General features: G+C 38.3%; 1 protein-coding gene across 3 annotated transcripts; it reads left to right on the top strand.

Moving 5' to 3' along the window:
* The first annotated feature begins 292 nt into the window (after window positions 1-292).
* Window positions 293-20,044, top strand: LOC147400411 (cytochrome C oxidase subunit). Of its 3 annotated transcripts, XM_086446090.1 has the most exons (7): window positions 294-934; window positions 1,427-1,761; window positions 3,400-3,552; window positions 6,168-6,260; window positions 9,884-9,942; window positions 19,457-19,550; window positions 19,758-20,044. In XM_086446090.1, exons 1-7 carry the CDS (start codon window positions 469-471, stop codon window positions 19,977-19,979), a joined length of 1,422 nt encoding a protein of 473 aa, XP_086302216.1. In that variant the 5' UTR covers window positions 294-468; the 3' UTR covers window positions 19,980-20,044. The 3 variants fall into 3 exon arrangements, with proteins under 3 accessions (XP_086302217.1, XP_086302216.1, XP_086302218.1); XM_086446091.1 differs by lacking the exons at window positions 19,457-19,550; window positions 19,758-20,044 and adding an exon at window positions 10,176-10,315 and having other exon boundaries at window positions 293-934; XM_086446092.1 differs by lacking the exon at window positions 19,457-19,550 and having other exon boundaries at window positions 19,758-19,910.
* Window positions 20,045-20,678: the final 634 nt, after the last annotated feature.

Below are 20,678 nucleotides of genomic sequence, written 5' to 3'. Positions count from 1 at the left end.
GCAATTTTCCTAAATTAAAATGAATATGGAATTAAAACATGATTTTTAAACTCACCCGAGATCGAGATGCATTGCCCGAGTTAACTCGGTATTAGAGTTGAATGAGACCAGCTTACAAAATCAATTTTTAACCGAGATTTGTGAGTTACAGTGCAATTTATTGATTTGTCTCACAACACGTCTCAAACATATCGGAAAATTCATCCGAGATGGCTCGGTATCGGAGGTGAACGAGACGAGATAAAATACCGAGTTTAAAAACCATGAATTAAAATGAGTATGTTGAAATGAAATGAGAATTTACACAAATTTTATTTTATAACATGGCGATTTCCCCTGAAAAAACCACTGGATTTAAGAGCTTTATCTCAAGACTACCAAGTAAACATGCTCCGTACCATCGCCATGGGCTCGTCTTGATGTTTCTTGAACTCCTAAAAACCCTAATTCTGAACCACTGAATCTAACATGGCTTCTTCCATCCTTCAACCTTCATGGATTTCCTCTCTAAGCTCCATTAATGGCGTCTCATTTCCTAGAACCGATCATCTCCAATCAACAAAACTCAGAAACTCATACTCCGTCAGAAACACTAAAATATCTGCATCTTTAAACGACTCCAACTCTGATTCTTCTTCTCTGCCCAAATCTACGGATTCACCTGAAACAACACACTCCCAAGTTGAATCAGTTAAGCTTGCTTTTGAAAAAGCAAAGTTGTATAAGAAATCTATACAATCAGACTCAATTCCAAAACAAGATCAAAACCAAAACCAAAATCAAAACCTAGAATTAGAATCTGTCGAAATTGAAATTGGGAAGGAGGAAGTTCCTGATTCAGTTAAGCTAGCATTGAAGAGAGCCAGTGAATACAAGAAGAACAAAGGATTTGTTGCTAAAAGCAAGGATTTTGGGGAAAAAGAGAAAGATTCAGGTATTTTATGGAATAGTGTTGGATTTCTATTCACATTTTTTGTTGATTTTGATAGAATGTGTGTTTGGATTGAGAGAAATGGAGATAAATTGTTGAGTGAGGAGAGAAAAGAGAAATAATGGAGAGAAAAACGGGCCAGTTTTTCCTCATTTGGAGAGAAGAAATGCTCATGACTAATAAGAGCACTAAAAATTACAACTCTACCCTTTTTTCTCTCCAAACTTAAGTTTTTCTATTATTAAACCAAATAAGATGGAAAGAAACTGGATTTCTTCTCTCTTTTCTTTTCTTTTCTTTTAATGAGTTTCTTTTCTCTTCATTTCTTTCAACCCAAACAAAGAATTCTTTTTAAATGCAATAGAAGTCGAAATTCGAAAATCGAAAATCTGCTTAGAATTCTTTTGTTATTTAGGTATTAGCTTATTGATGAACAAATGGGCTATTTTGGGTTGAAGACATAGGAGTGAAATTTATGTATAATTTGTGTTTTAGGATTAGAGGAGGCAAATGCGGGGAATTTGGGAGATGGGTTTGTTGAGAAAAGGACACGTAAGAAGGAAGAACCGATGATTTCCAATATTGATTTTGTGGGCCTTGATTTTTCTGATAAAAAGAAGAAAGGATTGCCAGCAGGGTTGGTTCCATTAGTAGACTCTTTTCCAGAAGGGGATATTCCTGACGTGGAGTTTATTGTTGGGGATACGAGCAAAATTGGACCTGCAAAGTCATTAATTCCAGAGACAACCATGCAAGAGGACTCAGATCTCTACAAGCCCAAGGTTTCTACATGGGGAGTCTTTCCAAGACCTAGCAACATTTCTAAGACGGTATAATATTTATCAGATTCAGAGTTATTCTTAGAGAACATAACCCTTTTTACTGATGAGGCCTTTTTTTTGTGTTTCTTGATTTAACATCATTCTTCATATTCTTAGAGAGGGGTTTGTTACTTTGATTATATATTCGAACCACTTTCATAATTTGGATTTGATCAATAATTGCAAAATGCAAATATAGCTTGCATGGCCAATTTGGCCTCTCCAAAACATAAACTAACTTACTGAATCTAGTGCCTAGTAGCAAGAAGCTTCTACCAAGCAGGTAGCTCCTGCTCCCCCTTGTCTTAAAATAGTTCAATTTAGAAGAATTATTGAAAATAATTGTCAAGTCTCATAGTGAGAGCTTGACATATATATATATATTAATAAAAGAGTGAATGGACGTAAATGCCCTTACATAGAAATAATAGAAAAATATTGAACATAAACATTATTTCCAATACTCCCCCTCAAGCTAGAGTTAATATATCAATTAAGCCCACCTTGACAAGATGAGAGTTAGTGATAGAAGGATCAACAAACTTCGTAAGTATCTCGGCAAACTGATCTGAAGAAGTTACAAAAACTGTCTGAAGAGCATCAAATCGAACTTTCTCCCAGAGAAAGTGAATATCAACCTCTATATGTTTGGACCTTTCATAAAAAACTGAGTCAGATGTAAGCATGATGGCAGATTTATTATCACAAAATAAAGTGGAAGAGCTAGAGACAAGAAATCCAATCTTCATCAGTAAAGATCTAAGTCAAATAAGCTCACAAGTGCCAAGGGCCATAGTCCAATACTCAGTTTTAATAGAAGAACGGGAAACTACATTCTATTTCTTACTTTTTCATGAGTTCAAGTTACTATCATGGAAAGTACAGAAATCAGAGCTAGATTTCTTGTCTGTAAGAGAACCAGTATAATCAGCAACAGTGAACCAGTTTTTTTTTTTGTAAAATTTTCTTGAAATTCTAATCTAAAATATATCTAGATTATGACATTATAGCACATGTGCCTTGATGTATCGTGTAGCTCTGTTCAGGCTTTTCCAGAGTGTCGTGTTAGACACCTTTTTCAATGTCAGACACTCAAATATCAATATTTACATCACTAGAACCAAGGAAAATTAATCTTTTTGGGTAAGCAAGAATTATAATGGGTGACAAAGGGTTTTGAAGCCTAGTTTGTGGTATCAACATTCACACGCTGGCATTTTTACCACATACTATTTTGTAGTTAATTGCTGGAAAGCCATATTAATAATTGGAGCCTATCTTATCCATTGCCAAGGAAGTTATTTTAGCTAAAAATGTATTCACCTACTATCTTGGATATTTTTTTTTGATTGGTCACCTACTATGTTGATTATTGTTATATTGAACTTGCATTTAAAGGTGGATGGAGTCAAAATTTTTTTTTTCCCAATGGATTTGACCTCATTTATGCTTTTTCTATGTGCCCTGTTTTCCTTTCTTATCTCCTTCGCTTCTTTCTGTATATTATTGTCTCTTATGGAAACTTTTTTGATTTGGAAGACTTCTTTTCTTGTTTCATATTTAGTAGGATGTAACATCATTCATGTTTTTCTTGTTTATTTCTTTTTTGGCTTATTTACCTATAAATATTTTCTTAATGGTGTTCAGTTTGGTGGTGGTAGAGTTATTCGCCCAGGGGAGGTGCTTGAAACGGTAGAGGACAAAGCTGCTAAAGAGGCACGCACTAGACAATTACTTTTAGCCTACAAGAAAAAGTCGGGATTAATTATTGATGCAAAGCTAAAATCTGAGAGTGAGAAGGTAAAGATGAATAATGCCTTTTTGTCTCTATGCTTATAGCATGAGTATCGTGCATGACTCACTAAATGTTTTTTAGCTGTTAAATTTTTTATGGACAATTTTAAATAAGCGATGCATATCAATCATTCGAGAGACAATTGTTTGAAAGCTTCTCTTATTGGGTATGGCTTTTTTTTTTTTTTTCTTTTCTTTTCTTTCCAGTTATCATGTCTAATCAAATTCAATTTGCATATAGCTGATGCATGCCCTTTTTATAGCAACTTGTGTGTGTGTGGACAATGGTGGAGGGCAACGACAACACGGGGAGCATGGGCTAGTGGACAAGGGTGAAGGGAGACCAAGACATCGAAAAGGCTAAAATGGATAGAGGACCCTAAGAAACTAAACTATTAACTATCTAAACCAAGCAGGGCCACCGCAAGTGGTAGAAAAATGAAAACATTTAGATAGGTGATGGACTCAGATTTACATACTCCCTCACTTTAAATTCCTAAGTCAGAGGTGATAGAATTCTCACATCAAAAGTCCATTTTTGCAATCGGGTTGTCAGCTAAATCCCTTAACTTTTTTAATTACGTAACACATCCTTCCGCTATGTTTTGAACATAATATGTGAAAGGTTTATAAATGAATACTAGGTACCTTGCCACCTAACTATCGAAGGTCAACAGTCTATTTGCATACGGGGGTTCAACAGTCAAGTCTAAGTCTTAGTAAGGGTTGAGCGGAATCGACTGGGTTGAATATAGAGTATGCAAACAAGGGAAAGTAAACCAAGGTTGGATGTATGGACACATGATAACACAAGGGTTAAGACAGTAAAGGTGAACAAGATAAATAGTAACAATAGAAGACTTGGGATGGAGAAGATGACTAGTAGAGAAGAATAAAGTTACACATGAACGCACACAATATGCTTCATTAAAAAGTAGTAGGGACACAGAGAAACAAGACTACAAGTTTACAACAAACTGATTACAAGCTCAACATTAGTAAACATACAAAATAAAAGACTTAAGGACTTACCAAGCTGGGAGACAAGCTTGGGCTCACAATCTCAAATTTTAGAATTCAAGAGAGGACTCAAGATTAACTCACTAGTGATGGGATTATCTCAACTGATCTTGTGATATCAGCTCTTGGACTTCAAACCTATCTCCATGTTTCCAATTTTTTCGTCAACCCCCTTTTTAGTCCCATCAACTAACATTACATCATCTGCAAATAATATACATCAAGGTATGTGCTCTCAAATATGAGCAATTACTTCATCTATAACTAAAACAAAACAAAGTTGGGATTCAATGCTTATCCCTGATGCAAACCATTTGTAAATGAGAACTCATTTGTATCCTTTCTGTTTATTCTCACACTTGTCCCAACCCTCTCATACATGTCCTTAATTATGTCAATATGTCCATTTGGGACTACTTTCTTCCCAATACCTTCCAAGTTGGCTCTTTACGAACTTTGTCAAGTGCCTTTTCCAAGTCAATAATAATTATAGAGATTCGTCCTAGTAGAGTCATTAGCTTGATAGTTGATGTAACCGTCATAAAACCAATTTGGTTTTAGGATGTATTGATTTCATTGTGTGGATCATAAATTTAATACCTTGATAATTGGTACAACTGTGTGTCTCTTCGATTCTTATATATAGACACTGCAATGCTTTTTCTCCATTCACCAGACTTCGTTTTAGTCTTTAAACTGCTATTGAAATACTCAACTAGGAGAATACAATACTTGTCATACATTTTCATAATTTTGTTGGACTACCATCCAGTCCTAAAGTCCTACCTGTTTTCATTTTTGCTAATGGTGTTTTCAGACCTTTAACCAACAGAAAAATGTTGAATAATATCTCGCAAGTGAGAAAAAAACTACCCAAAAAGAAACCAGAAGTGTCACACCAGAATCCATGGAATCAACACAGGTACTTATAAGTGACAAATGTTAAGAAGAATCCATGCAAAATAAATAGTAATGGGCAGTTGGTACTTGATATCCTACTCACCAAAGTCTCCGACTTATTGAAAAAGCCACGATTAAATCATGATTTTTTTCCTTCCCTGATTTAATCACAATTTTTTAATGCTACACGACTTTTTATGAACTTCGCAGTTAAATCACGAGTATTGCGAAAATAATGAGGATGCAAATGAGAGTGACATTGATTTGATGTTTTTGATCTGTTAAGGAGTCCTAATTCGGACTCAAAATTTTCTTCTTTTTTAATATTTTGAATAGTATGAATCTTGAATATGTTGTGAATCTGTGGTTACTTGTTTGTGGATGCATAAATGATACTAATATGGGAATTGGTGATCTACCATTCTAGTTTAATATGGAACTTAATGATATAATATAGGAACACCCACTAGTAGGAACAATTACATAGCCCTAACTTAGCACAATTTTTCCCGAATTTTTTCTGATGTTTCCTGATTTTACTGAATTTTTCCCTTGCCGACTTATTCTCGAACCCCGACTAGGTGACTATGCTTGGTATAAATGATAATTTTTCATGTTACAACTCGAGATGCATCCTTTATCTCATATTTCCTGGTTGTTATAAAAGGGCTCTCCTAATTATCCAGGGTTTGCAATTGTAGGCTTTGAGGGATGGTGACTACTTGATGGGTGTTGGGAAGCTTAAAGAAGCATTACCTTATTATGAGAAAGTGATGAAGGGATTGGCTTTTCAGGTAATTCTTCACAACCTGTATGCTCTATATTGATTGTGTTGCTTGCATGGTTGCAAATCTCATTTCTGACGACTTTCTCTTGACTTTCACGAGCAAGATAAATTCTCAAGATGTCCTAATGTTTTCTAGCACTGTACAGTTGGTAGTATTTTAAAATTATTGAGTTAGTTTATGTGTACAAGGGGTACGCCCAATGCTCTATAAGTTCCGAGTTGCTACAGAGGTGAGACATCTCTCCAATATTATTGATTGGTGTAGTAGAAACTTAGCATTTTAGTGAGAGGGATGTGTGGTTTAGTCCATTTATCTTCTTTGCCTCCAAACCACCTATTAAGTTTTCTGATTTCTGTTTCTGCTCTAAATAGTAGGCATGCTTACATCTACTATCATATAGCTTGACAGTTTCTAGTAAACCCTACTTCTAGCACTATATATTCAGCCTAATCAGAACTTAGGTCTACCAAGGCACTGACCTTAAAAGGCTTAAAGAATTCAAGCCAAAGCTTGAAATCTTTCCTAAACAGTGTTCTGTCTCACCTTATTTCATCCCCTACATAACAGTCCCTTTGGGTTCCCTTTGTACTTGCGGTTGGTCATCTTGACCTCCGTCTTTATTAATATATTTCTTTTACCTATAAAAAAAAATATATCCAACTATTTTGAATATGAACATACATGGTAGTCTATTTAGAATAAATCAAAATGATAGCTACCGATCATAATTCTTATCATAAAGAACATAATGTGAAGTGTATAAGTCCCTTATACAAGAAGTTGTACTTTCTGTTATTTCTACAAATTTTATTACCATTTTCAGAATATTGTGAACAAATAATATTTTTCTATCAAAATTTGCAGTCTATTGAAATATTTACATGGAATTTTTTACTTATAAAAAGAATTCTACGAAATTGTTTCATTTTTAAAGCTGAGATTTTACTTTTTCTGCCATAATTAACTGTTAACTGCAATATTTCATGCGAACAATTATTTTTACCGAAATATGTTCATAATGAAATTACCAGTGGAATTTCCTGTCAAGCCATGAGGAAATGGAAATATTTCGATAAAATTTGTCAAAATTAATATCATGTTTAGCATTTAATGCATTAGAAACTGTAAGAAGATCATGTCTTAGTTGATGCACCAGCAGAATAGATTGGGAGTTGGAAAATCTCAAGCCATCCGTTAGGCCATTTTTGTGTACAAACACCCTAAATTCCTTTTTTGCTCTTCGAGGCCTGTTATCCACCTTTTTTTTTCCCACTTGAGAAGGCTTATAAAAATCCCCTCATAGACACCATGGTGCAATCCCATATACCCATCATGTAATCGAGCTCTTCCCAAAATTGACTTCTAGTATTTTTGCTCATCTTCCCCATAAACTCCTATGAAGATCCATTTGACCTTTTTTGAAACCTATGTATCCCGAATGGAGATAAAAATTGCCCTGACATGCGTATCTTCCATTACAACACTTATCTTATCACACAATAGTTCTTAAATAACAGACCCTTACCAGGAGAAGATTTGAAATACTTCAAGATACGATATGCCGCTTTGAGATGTTGGGTTAGATAAGCATGCATAAACTAGCTTATAACACAAACTGCATATGCAATATCCGTCTGTCTGTCTCTTTTAGTGCCACACTGTCCAAACAGCCATAAACTTGGTTGAGGCAAAATTAGGAGTTGCCCTATTCTAACTCCTCACAACACATGAGCAAGGCCTTATCTGATCACCTATACTTTACTTTTACCCATCACAACTGGGAGCTTGGCTTTGTATTTTTGTTTTTCATGGATCAAGTGTCCTAATCTATTCTTTTGTTTCAGACAAGAGATCCTAGATTTGGGATGGAAAGTGTACATTTAGATTTAAATAACTTCCCCGAAGATAAAACAAGGTTTTGACTTCTAATATCATTTCTATCTATTCCAGGTTTAGCTCTGATATCAAATCTTGGATGCAGGACGGTGGGGGTAGAAGAGGAAAAAAAGGGTGGCTAGGGGATCTAATTTGGGATTTAGAACTGGGTTTAGAATTTGGGTGGCTATAGGAAAAGGGTTTCCAAAATCCCAATTGGCTATTTAAATGCAAAGGGCAAAGTTTTATAAATTATTATATTTTCAATAGGATAAAGGAAATGATTAAAGGTTAAGGTTTGTAGGGTAAAGATTAAAGAATAAGATAATGGGGAAGTGATTAAGGATTGAGGAAAATGTTAAAGGTTGCGGGAAAGGTTTTCAAGAATTCAAGAAAGTGGTTTCAAGAATAAAGAATTCAATAAAATCAAGAAAAATGAATTAAAAGAAAATCAAGAAAAAAATAAAAGATTAAAAAAGAAATAGGGAAATTGATAGAGAAAAAAAATGTTATCTTGGAGTAACTCCAAATGGGCCTTACACCCCACCCATTTTTTGGGAAGATCAAGCTCAAGCTTTCTTTTTACCTATCATTCTTCGTTAAACAAAATCCTAATACAATTTATATATATATAAAATAAATCCAAAAATCCTAATCAAACAAAATTCTAATTAAATAACCTAATTTCATAATTTTCTCTCTCCTAATTTTCCAACCCTAATAAACTTAACTGCGCCTAAATATTATACTAAGATCATGTACCAATAAAACATCATAATAAGTCCAAAAACATAAAATTAAAATCTTAAAACAACTCAAAACTAAAAAAAAATAACTAATATAAAATAATCCCGAATGATGAAAAAATAAATCTAGATCCAATTATGTGAAAACCTAAACAATTACAAATTTTTCATCAGAATCCTTGATCGTTGACTTGATTTGCATTCCGCATTAATGTCCTTTGAAGATTTCTTCCCTTTGCCATAGGAGCTTTGGAGCAATATTCTCAATGTAAAGGCCTTAACTTTCATTTGTCAACTGTGTTCGAGGATTGCAAAAGGTTTCCTTTTGAAAATCTTGTATTTAGATGGGACACGATTGTTTGTAAGAGTTTTTTGGTTGAGATTTTTTTTTCCAGCTTTATTGTGTGTGTGTTTTCCTTGTGAGGCCTTGATAGGTACTCCCCAGCTTTCGGGGTTTTCGTAAATTATTTCATCTTTGTAAATAATACTCACACTTGTTAGCAAGAAAAGAAGGGGAAAAAAATGGTTACCCCTAAAAAGGAAAAACTAATCTCCATTTTTTTTTTTTTTCTAACATGAAAATTAACTTAGCTAGTGACAACACATCATCCTTCGATGGTAATCATTCAACTGAAACTGCCTAGCAAATCATTTGCATAAACCCCTCTTGGAATGTTACAATGAGGTGGCTACGTTACACTACAAGAATGGACATTCAAAGTCCTTTTGGCTGGTTATCGGAGTGTAATGATAAGGTTGTTTAATGACTCCTGAGATATTATGCTGAGATTAAATTGAAAATTCTTTCGGTTGTTTTGTTCCTTAAAGTAACCTATAGTAAACCATCAAATGCGGAAATCCTGATATCTTGAGATTAGGCTTTAGTCTACCAACATTTAGGCTATATACTTCAATGTTACTTTAGGGGACCCCAACTGGAGCTTTTTTCTTTAGTATGGGATTTCATTCTACTTCTTTTTCTCACTTTCCTTAACATTTCTTATGCAGAGTGAACTTCATGGATTAGCTGCTTTGCAATGGTCTATTTGTCAAGATTCTCTTAGTAGGTATATATTTACATTTTTTTTTATCATAGAAAATAATTCCGGGTGATTATTGTTGCTTTCCTGTTGAGTATTTTATTTTCTTAGTAATCTATAAAAAGATTTAGTTTTGTTCTGTATAAAACTTTGACTGTAAACAGCATTTAGAGTGACTGCACATCACAAAGAAACTGGAATGTTTTTATCGACCCTAATACCTACTAATTAATTAACAATAATGCTGATGTATGTGTCAGGGTAAGACACAAATACAAGATCCATGACTTGGTGCCTTCTAGAAGCCTGGAACACCAGCACATCCACGGAGATACATTCTATATAGTATTTTTGCGATATGCCTACATGTAACTCTATTTTTTGTATTAAATAAAAGAAGGAAATAAAAAGAAAAAGAAAATATTTCCTTGCAGCATAAGATACATTTTATTATGATACTTTGTGACATGCCTACATTTTTTTGACTAGTGAGATTTTATAAATAATACAAGGGTGGTCGAGATGACCAACAAATACAACATAAGGATCCCCAATACGACGACTAAGTTAATGGCAAGTGATAGATCCATTCTCATCTTCCTATGAAGTTCTCAAAGAAGATTCCTCTAAGCTCCTTGAAAAAATTTACACCTCACAAATACAAGGCACATGGTATTAAAAAATAAGACTTGCATTTTAGATTTCCCTTCGAACACTCACTGATTGCACTCCTTCCATAAACCCCAACACAACGAACTGAAACATACTCCAAAGTGACCTATTGGAGCCTCTAAAACAAGAACCCCGCTCACTTAAAAAACAAAACAACGTATCCAAAGTGACTTACCGGAGCCTCTAAAACAGGAACCCCACTTGCTTAAAAAACTAAACAACGAATGAATGGTGCAGGGCATGCAACCGATCAACCCAAATATGTCCAAGATATTGTCCGACATGTGTGAAATGGGACAGTGGATAAAAAAATGATCTGTACATTCCTCAGCTTCCTTACACATGTAGTTCATGTTTGGTCTTTGAAAGCCACAACTAATGATTTGATTCATAATTAGGATTCTTCCACGAACAACACACCAAATAAAGAATGCGACCTTAGATGACACTTTCGGACCCAAAATAGAAACCATGGGAACTGGAGAGGGTGCAAACTCCAGTCTACTAGAGAAGAGGAAAGTGATCTAACAAAGAATACTCCATTTCGATTTCCGTGCAAAATCCGGTAATCATTTCCTCTAATATCAAGGGGGCAACCACCACATGGTTTGTCAAAGAAGCCACTGCCATCACTTCCCAGTCACTAAAATTTCTTCTGAAACCAAAACCCCAAGAAATCACATCCCCTTGCCCAACTAAGGATTCTATGATACTAATGATGACATCATGAGTTATCAATGAAAGAGTCACGGGGTTTTAACAGAATTTCTGGAGGCTTTAGAGAGTTTTCAGCTACCTGGAATGGATTTATTCAGCTTTGAACGTCCAAGGTTGGTTTGGGGGGAGGGTGGGTGGGTGTAGTTTTTATAACCTTTGGGAGCATGTATTTAGGATCTTGATCCTTGATTTGTGTTTTAAAGAAACCAGGTTTCAAAATCCGAGTTAGGTTATTTGAAAGAGTAGGCATGAGAAGTAAACCTGGCCATTTCTGATTCAAGGTTCACTATTGTTAGCTTGCCTAGACTTATGTTAATGAAGTAACATAATACCCTTTTTTTTCGTAGGATACTGAATAACATTGAGTTATCACGTGGTCAGCATGATTATATGGAAAACTAGAAGAATTGCCTTCCATAGCTTTTTTCATTTCCCTTTTTCTTCCACTTTTCCTATGTGATCTTATTATTTTCTAAAAAAAAGATGCAACATGTTTTCATGGAATTCATTTCCTAAAGAATTGAGCGTTTTTTGTCACATTAATGGAGGTCAGGGTGGAACGCAAGGTGTTCGTGATCAAGGAGGTATGGAATCAGAATGGAAGAGGTATAGAGGTCATAGAAAGAGGGAGAAGATTTGATACAAGCATTCAACTCAAGGTAGAGGAAGCTGTATGGGTTTCAAAGCAGTTAGACTTAGCAAGAGCTTCTACTAAGTTGGTTACAGCTATGTTTTCTAAGGATGGAAGGATTTTTGTTATCAGGGGGGAGTGGAATAGTTATAAAAGTTTTTTGAAGCTTCAACGGTTTTCTGATAAGGCTCGACTGCGAGCAATCGTGTTTCCGGAGGGTTTGGGAGGCAATGGTTGGGGAGAAGTTGGCCTAGCTCTTAAGATGTCGACTCAATATGAAGAGAGGATGGCAACACCTAAGGAGGATGTAGAGGGAGTCAGGTCGTGGGTGGAGGTTGTTCATAACCCACAGATTTCCAATCTGAAAGCTACTGAGGTGCTAGATGTGGGGGTGAATCCTAGCTCTGGGGGAAATTCTTCGAAAGTCACCGATAAAGCTTTCGGCGTTTGGAGGTGGGCTTTCATATGCAAGGCAAGCTCCCTGGCGGCTGATTGGGAGGGTTTCTTAATAGATGTTAAACAAGTTTTAAGTCAACCGTTGGGAGTAAAATTGCTGTATTGGGGACCCCTTACGTATATACTACTGCTGGGTAACAGATCAGCGTTTTTGAAAGTCAATCCAAGAAGATTGGTAAAGGTGGGAGATACTTCCTTCCATTTACGACCTTGGTTTGCAGACTGCAACACCTTGAAACCAGAATGGAAAATTGGAGGGTCCTGAGTTCATATCAGAGGACTTCCATTTCATTTATGGAGCAGGTGTGCCTTCAAAAAGATCGGAGATCAATTGGGTGGGCTTATGGAGGTAGATTCGAGCACACTCCGTTGTGCAATTTTGGATAGCGCGAAGTTGAAGGTCAGGTTTTCCCCATGGAGGATGCCACGGGGGCTAAACCTCTGGATTGACGACTACAAATACTCAGTAGGGGTCGAGGTACTAGTGGCAGAAGGTGCGGAGCCAATAGAGGAGGAAGTAGTTTCTTCCAGTAAGATGGAAGAGGGTGTTGTTGAGGGGTTTAGGATCTCAGTCGATAAAGGTGTTCAGGTGGAGGATTCATGGAGTAAGGTGGAAGAAGGGGTGAAAGAGAGAGAAGGACCTGGAGTTATCAACTCAGGATGCAGCTTATCAAACCTAGGAGAATGTAGCGTAAGTAAGAAGGCGATTAATTCCTTGTGGGACAAGTTTCGTCTCCGCAGTAACTCCAGTGGCAGGAGTAATAAATGCGGCAAACCTCGATGCTGGGAGCAAGGTCAGAATCGTACGGTTGAGCTACTGGGCAAGGCTGCTCGAAATGTGAAATATAGGAAGGGGCTTTGGATATCTCCGTAGAAAAATTAGCAGATTTGGGGGAACCTTCAGGGGCCCAAGAGGTAGATCGGAGGCCCATCACTAAGGTAGTCCAAGACAAGGAGGATGTCGGGCTGGGCCGAGTTGCTTTTTGTAGTGCTAAAGGGCCCCCCTTATACATCAACCAGGACCAGGCAGCAGATGGGCTGGATAGTGTGGCCCATGAGGTAGATATTGGGCTGGGGAGTGAGTTTAAAAGTGTTGGAAGCTTTACTTTTCAGGAAACACAGGAACAGGTTACAAATGGGCTGGGTAGTGAGGTCTAGTGTGTTGAAATAGGGCTGGACAATGTGGGTTTGTGGGCTCATGACTCAAGTTTAGGAGAATCAGCCATATTTAAAACCCAAAAGTCCATGGGCAAGTCTGCTATGGTTGGAAGCAAATAGGCTGGGCGATCCAAGGTGTTTGGGCTGAGAGTTAAGAAGGTCCGTTATTCAACCCTTCTTCGTAAAGCTATTAGAAGGAGACCTCGCATCAGGCGAGACGAGGAGGCTGTTCTGTCTGCGTGTGACTCGATCAATAGTTTAGAGGTAACCGAGGCAGAGAATCTCGTCGATTGTTTAAGTGTTGGGGCTGCGGGATCTGAGAGCTGGAAAGGCATCGATACCGTAGGGACTTTTAATCTGTTGGAGAAGGAGCAGGGACATTCTGATCAGGTGGTTAGTGGGGCCGGACGGAGATGCTTTGACGTAGGAGTTCTGAATACGAAAGAGCAGGAGGTTTACTATCTCGGTACCGCTGGCCAACCGAAGGTAAGATCGCCATCTGGTTTGTGGGGTATGAGCACAGGGACAGAGGGGAGTTGGCTTTATTCTTTGACGATAGATTCAGGAAACTTGTGGGTACCTTGGGTCTTCGTTCTCTCGACTCCGTTGGGTGGTTTCAGTGGGATAGGGCGTAATTTTGTTGCAAGCCTATTTTATAGGAGAGAACAGTATTCAAAAGATCAACCGGACCAGTGGAGAGATTATCGCCTGAGAGGGGTAACAAGCCCTCTATTTGTGTCTGTGACAGAGAGGAGTAATGCGAGAATTTTAGGAGGCCAGTTGTGCAGACCGACAAAGCTAGCAGTGGCAGAAAAGCTAGGGAATGGCAGTAAAGAGTTTCAAGACAATCTTCGTACTTTATCAGAACAGATATTGGCTAATCTGTTGGAAGTCGGCTTGAAAGTGGGGATGTTTGTTAGGAAAGAAGGTAAGGTAGCTCAGCTTCTGGTTAGCGTGGCCCTAAAGAATAGCAAGGGCGTGGAGGTTTGTATGCAGAGGGTGGCGGGACAATGGCCTCTTTCAGGGGCTGCTCCCCTTGCCAGTGGGGAAGTGGAGGAGTTGTCAAGGACCCGCTTTTATTATGAATTCTCTAGACTAAAGATTACGAGACACTTGTCATGTTTTGAAAATATGAGCAAGGAGAGAAATAGAAGACTGAAGAAGGAGATTATTCAGCTCAAGAAATCGGTGGAGGACTTTCCAATCGGAGTTTCTAAAGGGAAGAGAGCCGGAAGGTGCTTAGTAGATGTCAATGTCAATTAAAATTTTGTCCTGGAACGTAAGGGGTTTGAATGCAGCCCCTAAAAGAGCAACAATCAAAGCCATGCTGCGCCATCATAAACCTCACATAGTGGTCATGCAAGAGTCGAAATTAGAAAAAGTGGATGATAGAGTGATCAAGGAGATTTGGGGAATGAATTCAGTTGGGTGGTGCGCTCTTCCGTCGTGGGGGGCATCGGGTGGTATCATTTTACTGTGGAATAAGAAGTTAGTGGTGGTGGAGGACATTCTCAATGGGGCTTTTTCGGTGTCAGTTTTATGTAGGTTGATTGGAGAGGACTTTACCTGGGTGTTCTCTGGGGTGTATGGCCCAACTTTAGCTAGAGAGCGGAATTAATTTTGGGAAGAATTAGATGATATCAAGGAGCATTGGAACAGACCGTGGGTCGTGGGGGGAGATTTCAATGCCATTCGTTTCTCTTTCGAGAAGAATGGGGGGTCTAGAATCACTCCTCAGATGCGTAAGTTCTCGGAGTTCGTTGATCGCAATGGGTTGATAGATCTTCCGCTTGGTGGGGAAAGTTTTACGTGGTCTAATAACCAGGAGAACATGAAGCTTAGCACACTGGATCGTTTCTTAGTCTCGTTGGATTGGGAAGAACACTTCGGTATGCTTACTCAGGAAAAATGGCCGAATCCAGTGTTAGACCATTGTCCTATTTCTCCGGTGGCTGGGATGTGGAGGAGTAGACCTACACCCTTTCGTTTCGAGAATATGTGGTTAGAGCATCAAGGTTTTAGGGAGATGATTGACGCTTGGTGGAACGAGTTTTCGTATGAGGGTAGGCCAGGTCAAAGGTTGAGGCTAAAACTAAAGGCTATCAAAGAAAAGTTGAAAGTTTGGAACAAAGAAACGTTTGGGTCTGTGCAAGATAGGAAATGTGCTATATTGCTAGAATTACAAGATTTGGAAGGTAGAGAGGAGAGAAGGGGTTTGGGCGCCGTGGAGAAGCTAAGACGAGTGAATCTTAGAGTTGAGTTTCAAAGGCTGGCTGTGATGGAGGAAATTAGTTGGAAACAGAAGTCGAGAGTTCAGTGGCTCAAGGAGGGGGACAAAAATACTTCCTTTTTCCATCGTCTAGCAAACTTTCACAACAGGGTGAATTTCATCTCGAAGCTTAAAGTAAATGATGAGTGGAAGGTAGGGGAGGAAGAGGTGTGTGAGGGGGTGGTGGAATTCTATAGTAATCTGTATACGGAGGAACATGTGAATAGGCCTTCATTAGATTCCTTACACTTTGACAGCATATCTCTAGAGCAACAAAGGTGGCTTGAAAGACCGTTTGATGTGGAAGAAGTGTGGGGAGTGGTAGGTGGTTTGGCGAGCGATAAGGCCCCAGGGCCAGATGGTTTCTCTCTAGCCTTCTTCAAAGCCTGTTGGGAGATAGTGAGGGAGGATGTAATGGCAACCATCGGGGATTTCTATAGAGAAGGTTTCCTAGATCTGGGTTCTAATTGCACTTTTCTTGCTTTGATTCCGAAAGTGTTGGGGACAAAAGACATAAGGGATCTTAGACCGATTAGTCTGGTGAGCTCAGTTTACAAAATCATCTCAAAAGTCTTATCTTCCAGGCTTAAGACTGTGTTGAGAGATATCATTGGCCCGGCTTGTCTCAGGGAGACAGATTTTGGATGGGGTGCTCATAGCAAATTTGATTTGCGTAGAAAAGCTAAAACTCCGGGGTTAGTTTGCAAAGTTGATTTGGAGAAAGCCTATGATCATGTAAACTGGAATTTGGTGAAGTATATGTTAAGGAGGATGGGGTTTGGCGAAAGGTGGGTTAGATGGGTCATGAAGTGCATTACAACTTCCACATTTTCTATCTTGGTCAATGGATCTTCAACTGGGTTTTTTAGAAGCTCGAGGGGACTACGCCAGGGAGATCCGTTGTCACCATTTTTGTTTGTGATAGTCATGGAGGCCTTGGGAAGGATGCTTTCCAAGGCAGTGGCCGAGGGGGAGCTCTCTGGTTACTCCACTAGGGATGGTGGCAATGTGGTGTCTCATCTTCAGTTTGTAGATGACACCTTAATCTTCTTGGATTATTCCCCAAGACAGGTGAGTTTCTTAAGTGGCATTCTTAGGTGTTTTGAGGTCATTTCCGGAATCCTAGTGAATCTTCGTAAAAGCAAGTTGTTTGCGGTTGGGGATGAGGCAGGTTTGGAAGTAATGGTGGTCTCGATTGGTTTTTAGACAGGGGCCCTTCCTTCCACATATTTGGGGCTTCCTTTGGGGATGGGGTACACTAGTAAGGACATTTGGGATCTGGTGGTAGAAAGGATGAGAAAGAGACTGAGTATTTGGAAAGCGAAGCTCCTGACTAAAGGTGGGAAGATCACCCTCATTAAAAATGCATTAGCTAGCATTCCCATCTATACTTTGTCTCTTTTTTCTTTGCCAAGATATGTAGAAGTTCAATTAGAAAGAATTTGTTGTGATTTCCTATGGCATGGCAATGATGGTTTGAGAAAACATCATTGGGTGCGTTGGAGCAAGTTATGCTTGCCTAAGAAGAATGGGGGATTGGGTATTCGAAGATTTGGATCTATGAACTCGGCTTTGTTGGGGAAGTGGCTTTGGAGGTTTGGCGTGGAGGAGGATAGTCTTTGGCGGAAAGTAATAGCAGACAAATATGGTGTAAATGGACTTGGGTGGGAAAGTGGTCCGGCGAGAGGTGCGACGGGGTGTAGTGTGTGGAAGGGTATCCTTAGAAGACTTCCGGCAGTTAGGAGTAGGGTGAAATACAAGGTTGGGAACGGGACCAAGGTGAGGTTCTGGGAAGATTGGTGGTGCGGAAATAGCCCCCTAAAGGATTCATTTCCGGTTTTATTTGACTTATCATTGAAAAAGAATCAAGCAGTGTCCACTTTCAAGAGAGTGGAGAATGATGTGATTAACTGGGACTTTGGGTTTAGAAGAACCTTCAATGATTAGGAAGTGGATATGTTAGGGAGGTTTATTGCTATGGTGGAGTCTACTTATGTGCATAATTCTTCAATAGACAAAAGAATGTGGACAGGAAATAGGGATGGGAAATTCACGGTCAAATCGATGTACCTTAGCATCGCTCCAAGTAGTACAATTTTATTCCCTCATTCTTTTGTCTGGGGTGGTAAGATTCCTCCGAAGATTTCGGTCTTTATTTGGTTGGCAGCTTTAGGGAAACTTGCAACCCTAGATCAGTTGATCAGAAGAGGGTTCATTTCGCCAAACCAATGTTGTATGTGTAGATCTCAGGCGGAAACGGTGGATCACCTACTAATTCATTGTAGGGTGGCTTATCATGTTTGGTCGCACTTTATGGCCTTATTCGGGATTGTGGGTTGTTTTCCTCGTTCGATCAAGTCGGTTCTGGAATCTTGGTTGGTGTGGGGTGCTTCTTTCTCATCTTCTAAACGGGTTTTGTGGTTCCTGACACCATTTGCAATTTGTTGGGGTATCTGGAAAGATCGCAATCGTTGTATCTTTGATGGAAAAGTCTCCACGTTGGAAGGATTAGTTCTTTCGGTTTTGGAGATCTTATTTTCCTGGAGTAAACTCTATAAGGATTTCGAGGGGGTCTTCTTTGAAGACTTTGTAGTGCGTTGGGATAGGGTGTGTTCGTTACAGCGAGACTAACTCAGTGGTCGAGCCCTGTTTTGTTTTCTCTTTTCCTTTGCTTTGTTGTTTTTGTCTTGGTCGTCTTCTTTGTACCCGGGTTGGTCACCTCAACCCCCTTTTTTTCATTCAATAAATTATCTTTACCGATCTAAAAGAAAAAAAATCTGAGCCATAGATGAGGTTTTTGAACTTACCTATCAAATCTAAAAATGATGTAGACCCTAATTCGGTTTTGATTATGGATAGGAATGAATCTGTGCCTTAGATTTGAGTTCTCAATCGGATTGAATTCTGATGTGTTTGGATCGTCATTATTTTTCTATGGTTTTTCTAGACCTTACATCTTTTCCTAGAATTCATCTAAGTTGGTTTTCTAGAGGATTTAGGGAGCAGTTGGGATGCCCAAAGCCTGGCTATTGGAGTCCTAAAACGGAGGAAAGAATAAGATTGGAGTTAAGGGTAGTGTTGGCATTGATGTGGCTGGTAGCTAGGCCAATGGCTTGTTTTGGGCACATGTTGGCCCGAGGCAGCTGTAGTTAGTTCTAGGGGTCTTGAAACTATCCGAAAGTGTTCCTAAAGACAGAATTTTCTTAAGTTGAAGTTCCGAGGATATTATGATCTATTCCTGGGTTGGATTGGGGATGCCTCGTTAAGGGTATTTTGGTCATTTTGAGGAAAAATGGGAGATTTTTTGGGAAATGTTTGCTTTAGACCAAAGCTGATGTTTGCTACTTGGAAATGAGTTTTTTTAGGTGAGAAATGGTCTCAGATGTTTGAGATTGGCTATGAGAATCCTAACAAGGGCTCTAGGGCCTACGCTTGCTGGGCTGGAGGCTGAACACATGGGGCGACAATTGCCATTGATGGTAGTTCCAGTGTTACTTTCTCCTCTGGGCTAATGTGTGATAATCATTTTAATAGTTTATCACTATTACTACCTGGAAGAAATGAAAATGAGACAAATGTTAAATTTCTAAGTTTATCTAATTGTTGTCATTTTCACTGGATTGTGATGGTAACAACAGGTTAGATGAGGCTCGAGTTATGTATGAGAAGCTCCAGTCTCACCCTAACGTTCAAGTGAGCAAGAAAGCAAGGGAATTCATGTTTGGGTTCCAGGTATAACAAACGATACTTTCTAATAATGCATACTTAGGGTCTGTATGATTTGAGAGAAACATTTTTTTTCAAGAAAAAAAAAAAAAAAAATGAATTTCCAATGTTAGATTCCACCAAGGTCAACAAAATGCCATTAGTGTGGATTTTTTTGGTTTGGGGGTGGCCGGAAAGCTAGATGAGAATTACAACTTCATTTTATGGAAGCAGGCCATGGAAATGTTGAAGGTTAAAAGTTCATCCTTCTCTTCAAACACGATAGGCTACAGGAATTATTTTGAAGCATTTGTAGAGGATAAAGCCAACTACTCTCTTGGACTGGCAAAAGAAGATGATGAAAGTGCAGTGAGTCAAGCTCTTCCATACATTATTATGTTTCTTTTTTCTCCAGTTTTGTTGGTAATATTTATAGCTGTAAGGAAATACATGTAATATTGGAATGTTGTATATTTGTAATTTTGGTAGCATAATTTAATCAAATTAATTTTGATTCTGTAGAGGTAATTTGCATAGTTAAATTATTAAATGGTTTTTGAGTATTTGATGCTTCTGCAATGGTTGGCAGTTTGGTAATTTTGAGTGTGGGTTTGCACCATAATTTTTAAGTTCAATTGTATAAAGATATCTACATTTGTGCCGTTGAATTTGAATTGATTAAGATTTTGAATCATTAATGCAGAGTCAAGATTGGGCTCAGTTTCGGTAGAAAGTTTGAAAATTGATTGAGAAATGATCTCAATTGCAACATCTAATTAAATGTGTTTAAAACCCTTTTATAGTTTATTTAAAATCTAATGACAGTCAAACCCAATGTTTTGAAACTCGTCTGAGTCCATCTTGAAACTTGGCCGAGTTAACTCGACTCAATTGGATTTTGAGTTGATGTGGCTCTAATCCTCATATCAATTGAAATCTACAGATGACTTGGAAATGCACGGACTTGGATTAGAAACGCCAGTTAGGCAGTTATATTTAGGTTATGAGTTGCGATATTCTTACAAAACTCACTTAGGTCTGTACTCGGTCAATGTGGTAAGTGCATAGAACCAAATATTTCTTTTTCTTTGTGCACTTATCATGTTGACAGAGTGAAATTTTTTGAGTCAGATTATCATTAGTCTTGGGTTTTAT

The sequence above is a fragment of the Akebia trifoliata genome, chromosome 6 (assembly GCF_017979445.1).
Source record: "Akebia trifoliata isolate Shusen 1 chromosome 6, ASM1797944v1, whole genome shotgun sequence".
NCBI classification, from domain to species: Eukaryota; Viridiplantae; Streptophyta; class Magnoliopsida; order Ranunculales; family Lardizabalaceae; genus Akebia; species Akebia trifoliata.
This window is presented reverse-complemented; position numbering and strand designations above follow the sequence as displayed.

What these genes read in the sequence shown, in the direction of transcription:
- LOC147400411 (XM_086446090.1), top strand. Translation starts at nt 469, where the DNA reads ATGGCTTCTTCCATCCTTCAACCTTCATGGATTTCCTCTCTAAGCTCC. An exon ending in CTAGCAACATTTCTAAGACG is followed by an intron (nt 1,762 to 3,399) that starts GTATAATATTTA and finishes AATGGTGTTCAG; the next exon opens with TTTGGTGGTGGTAGAGTTAT. An exon ending in TAAAATCTGAGAGTGAGAAG is followed by an intron (nt 3,553 to 6,167) that starts GTAAAGATGAAT and finishes TTGCAATTGTAG; the next exon opens with GCTTTGAGGGATGGTGACTA.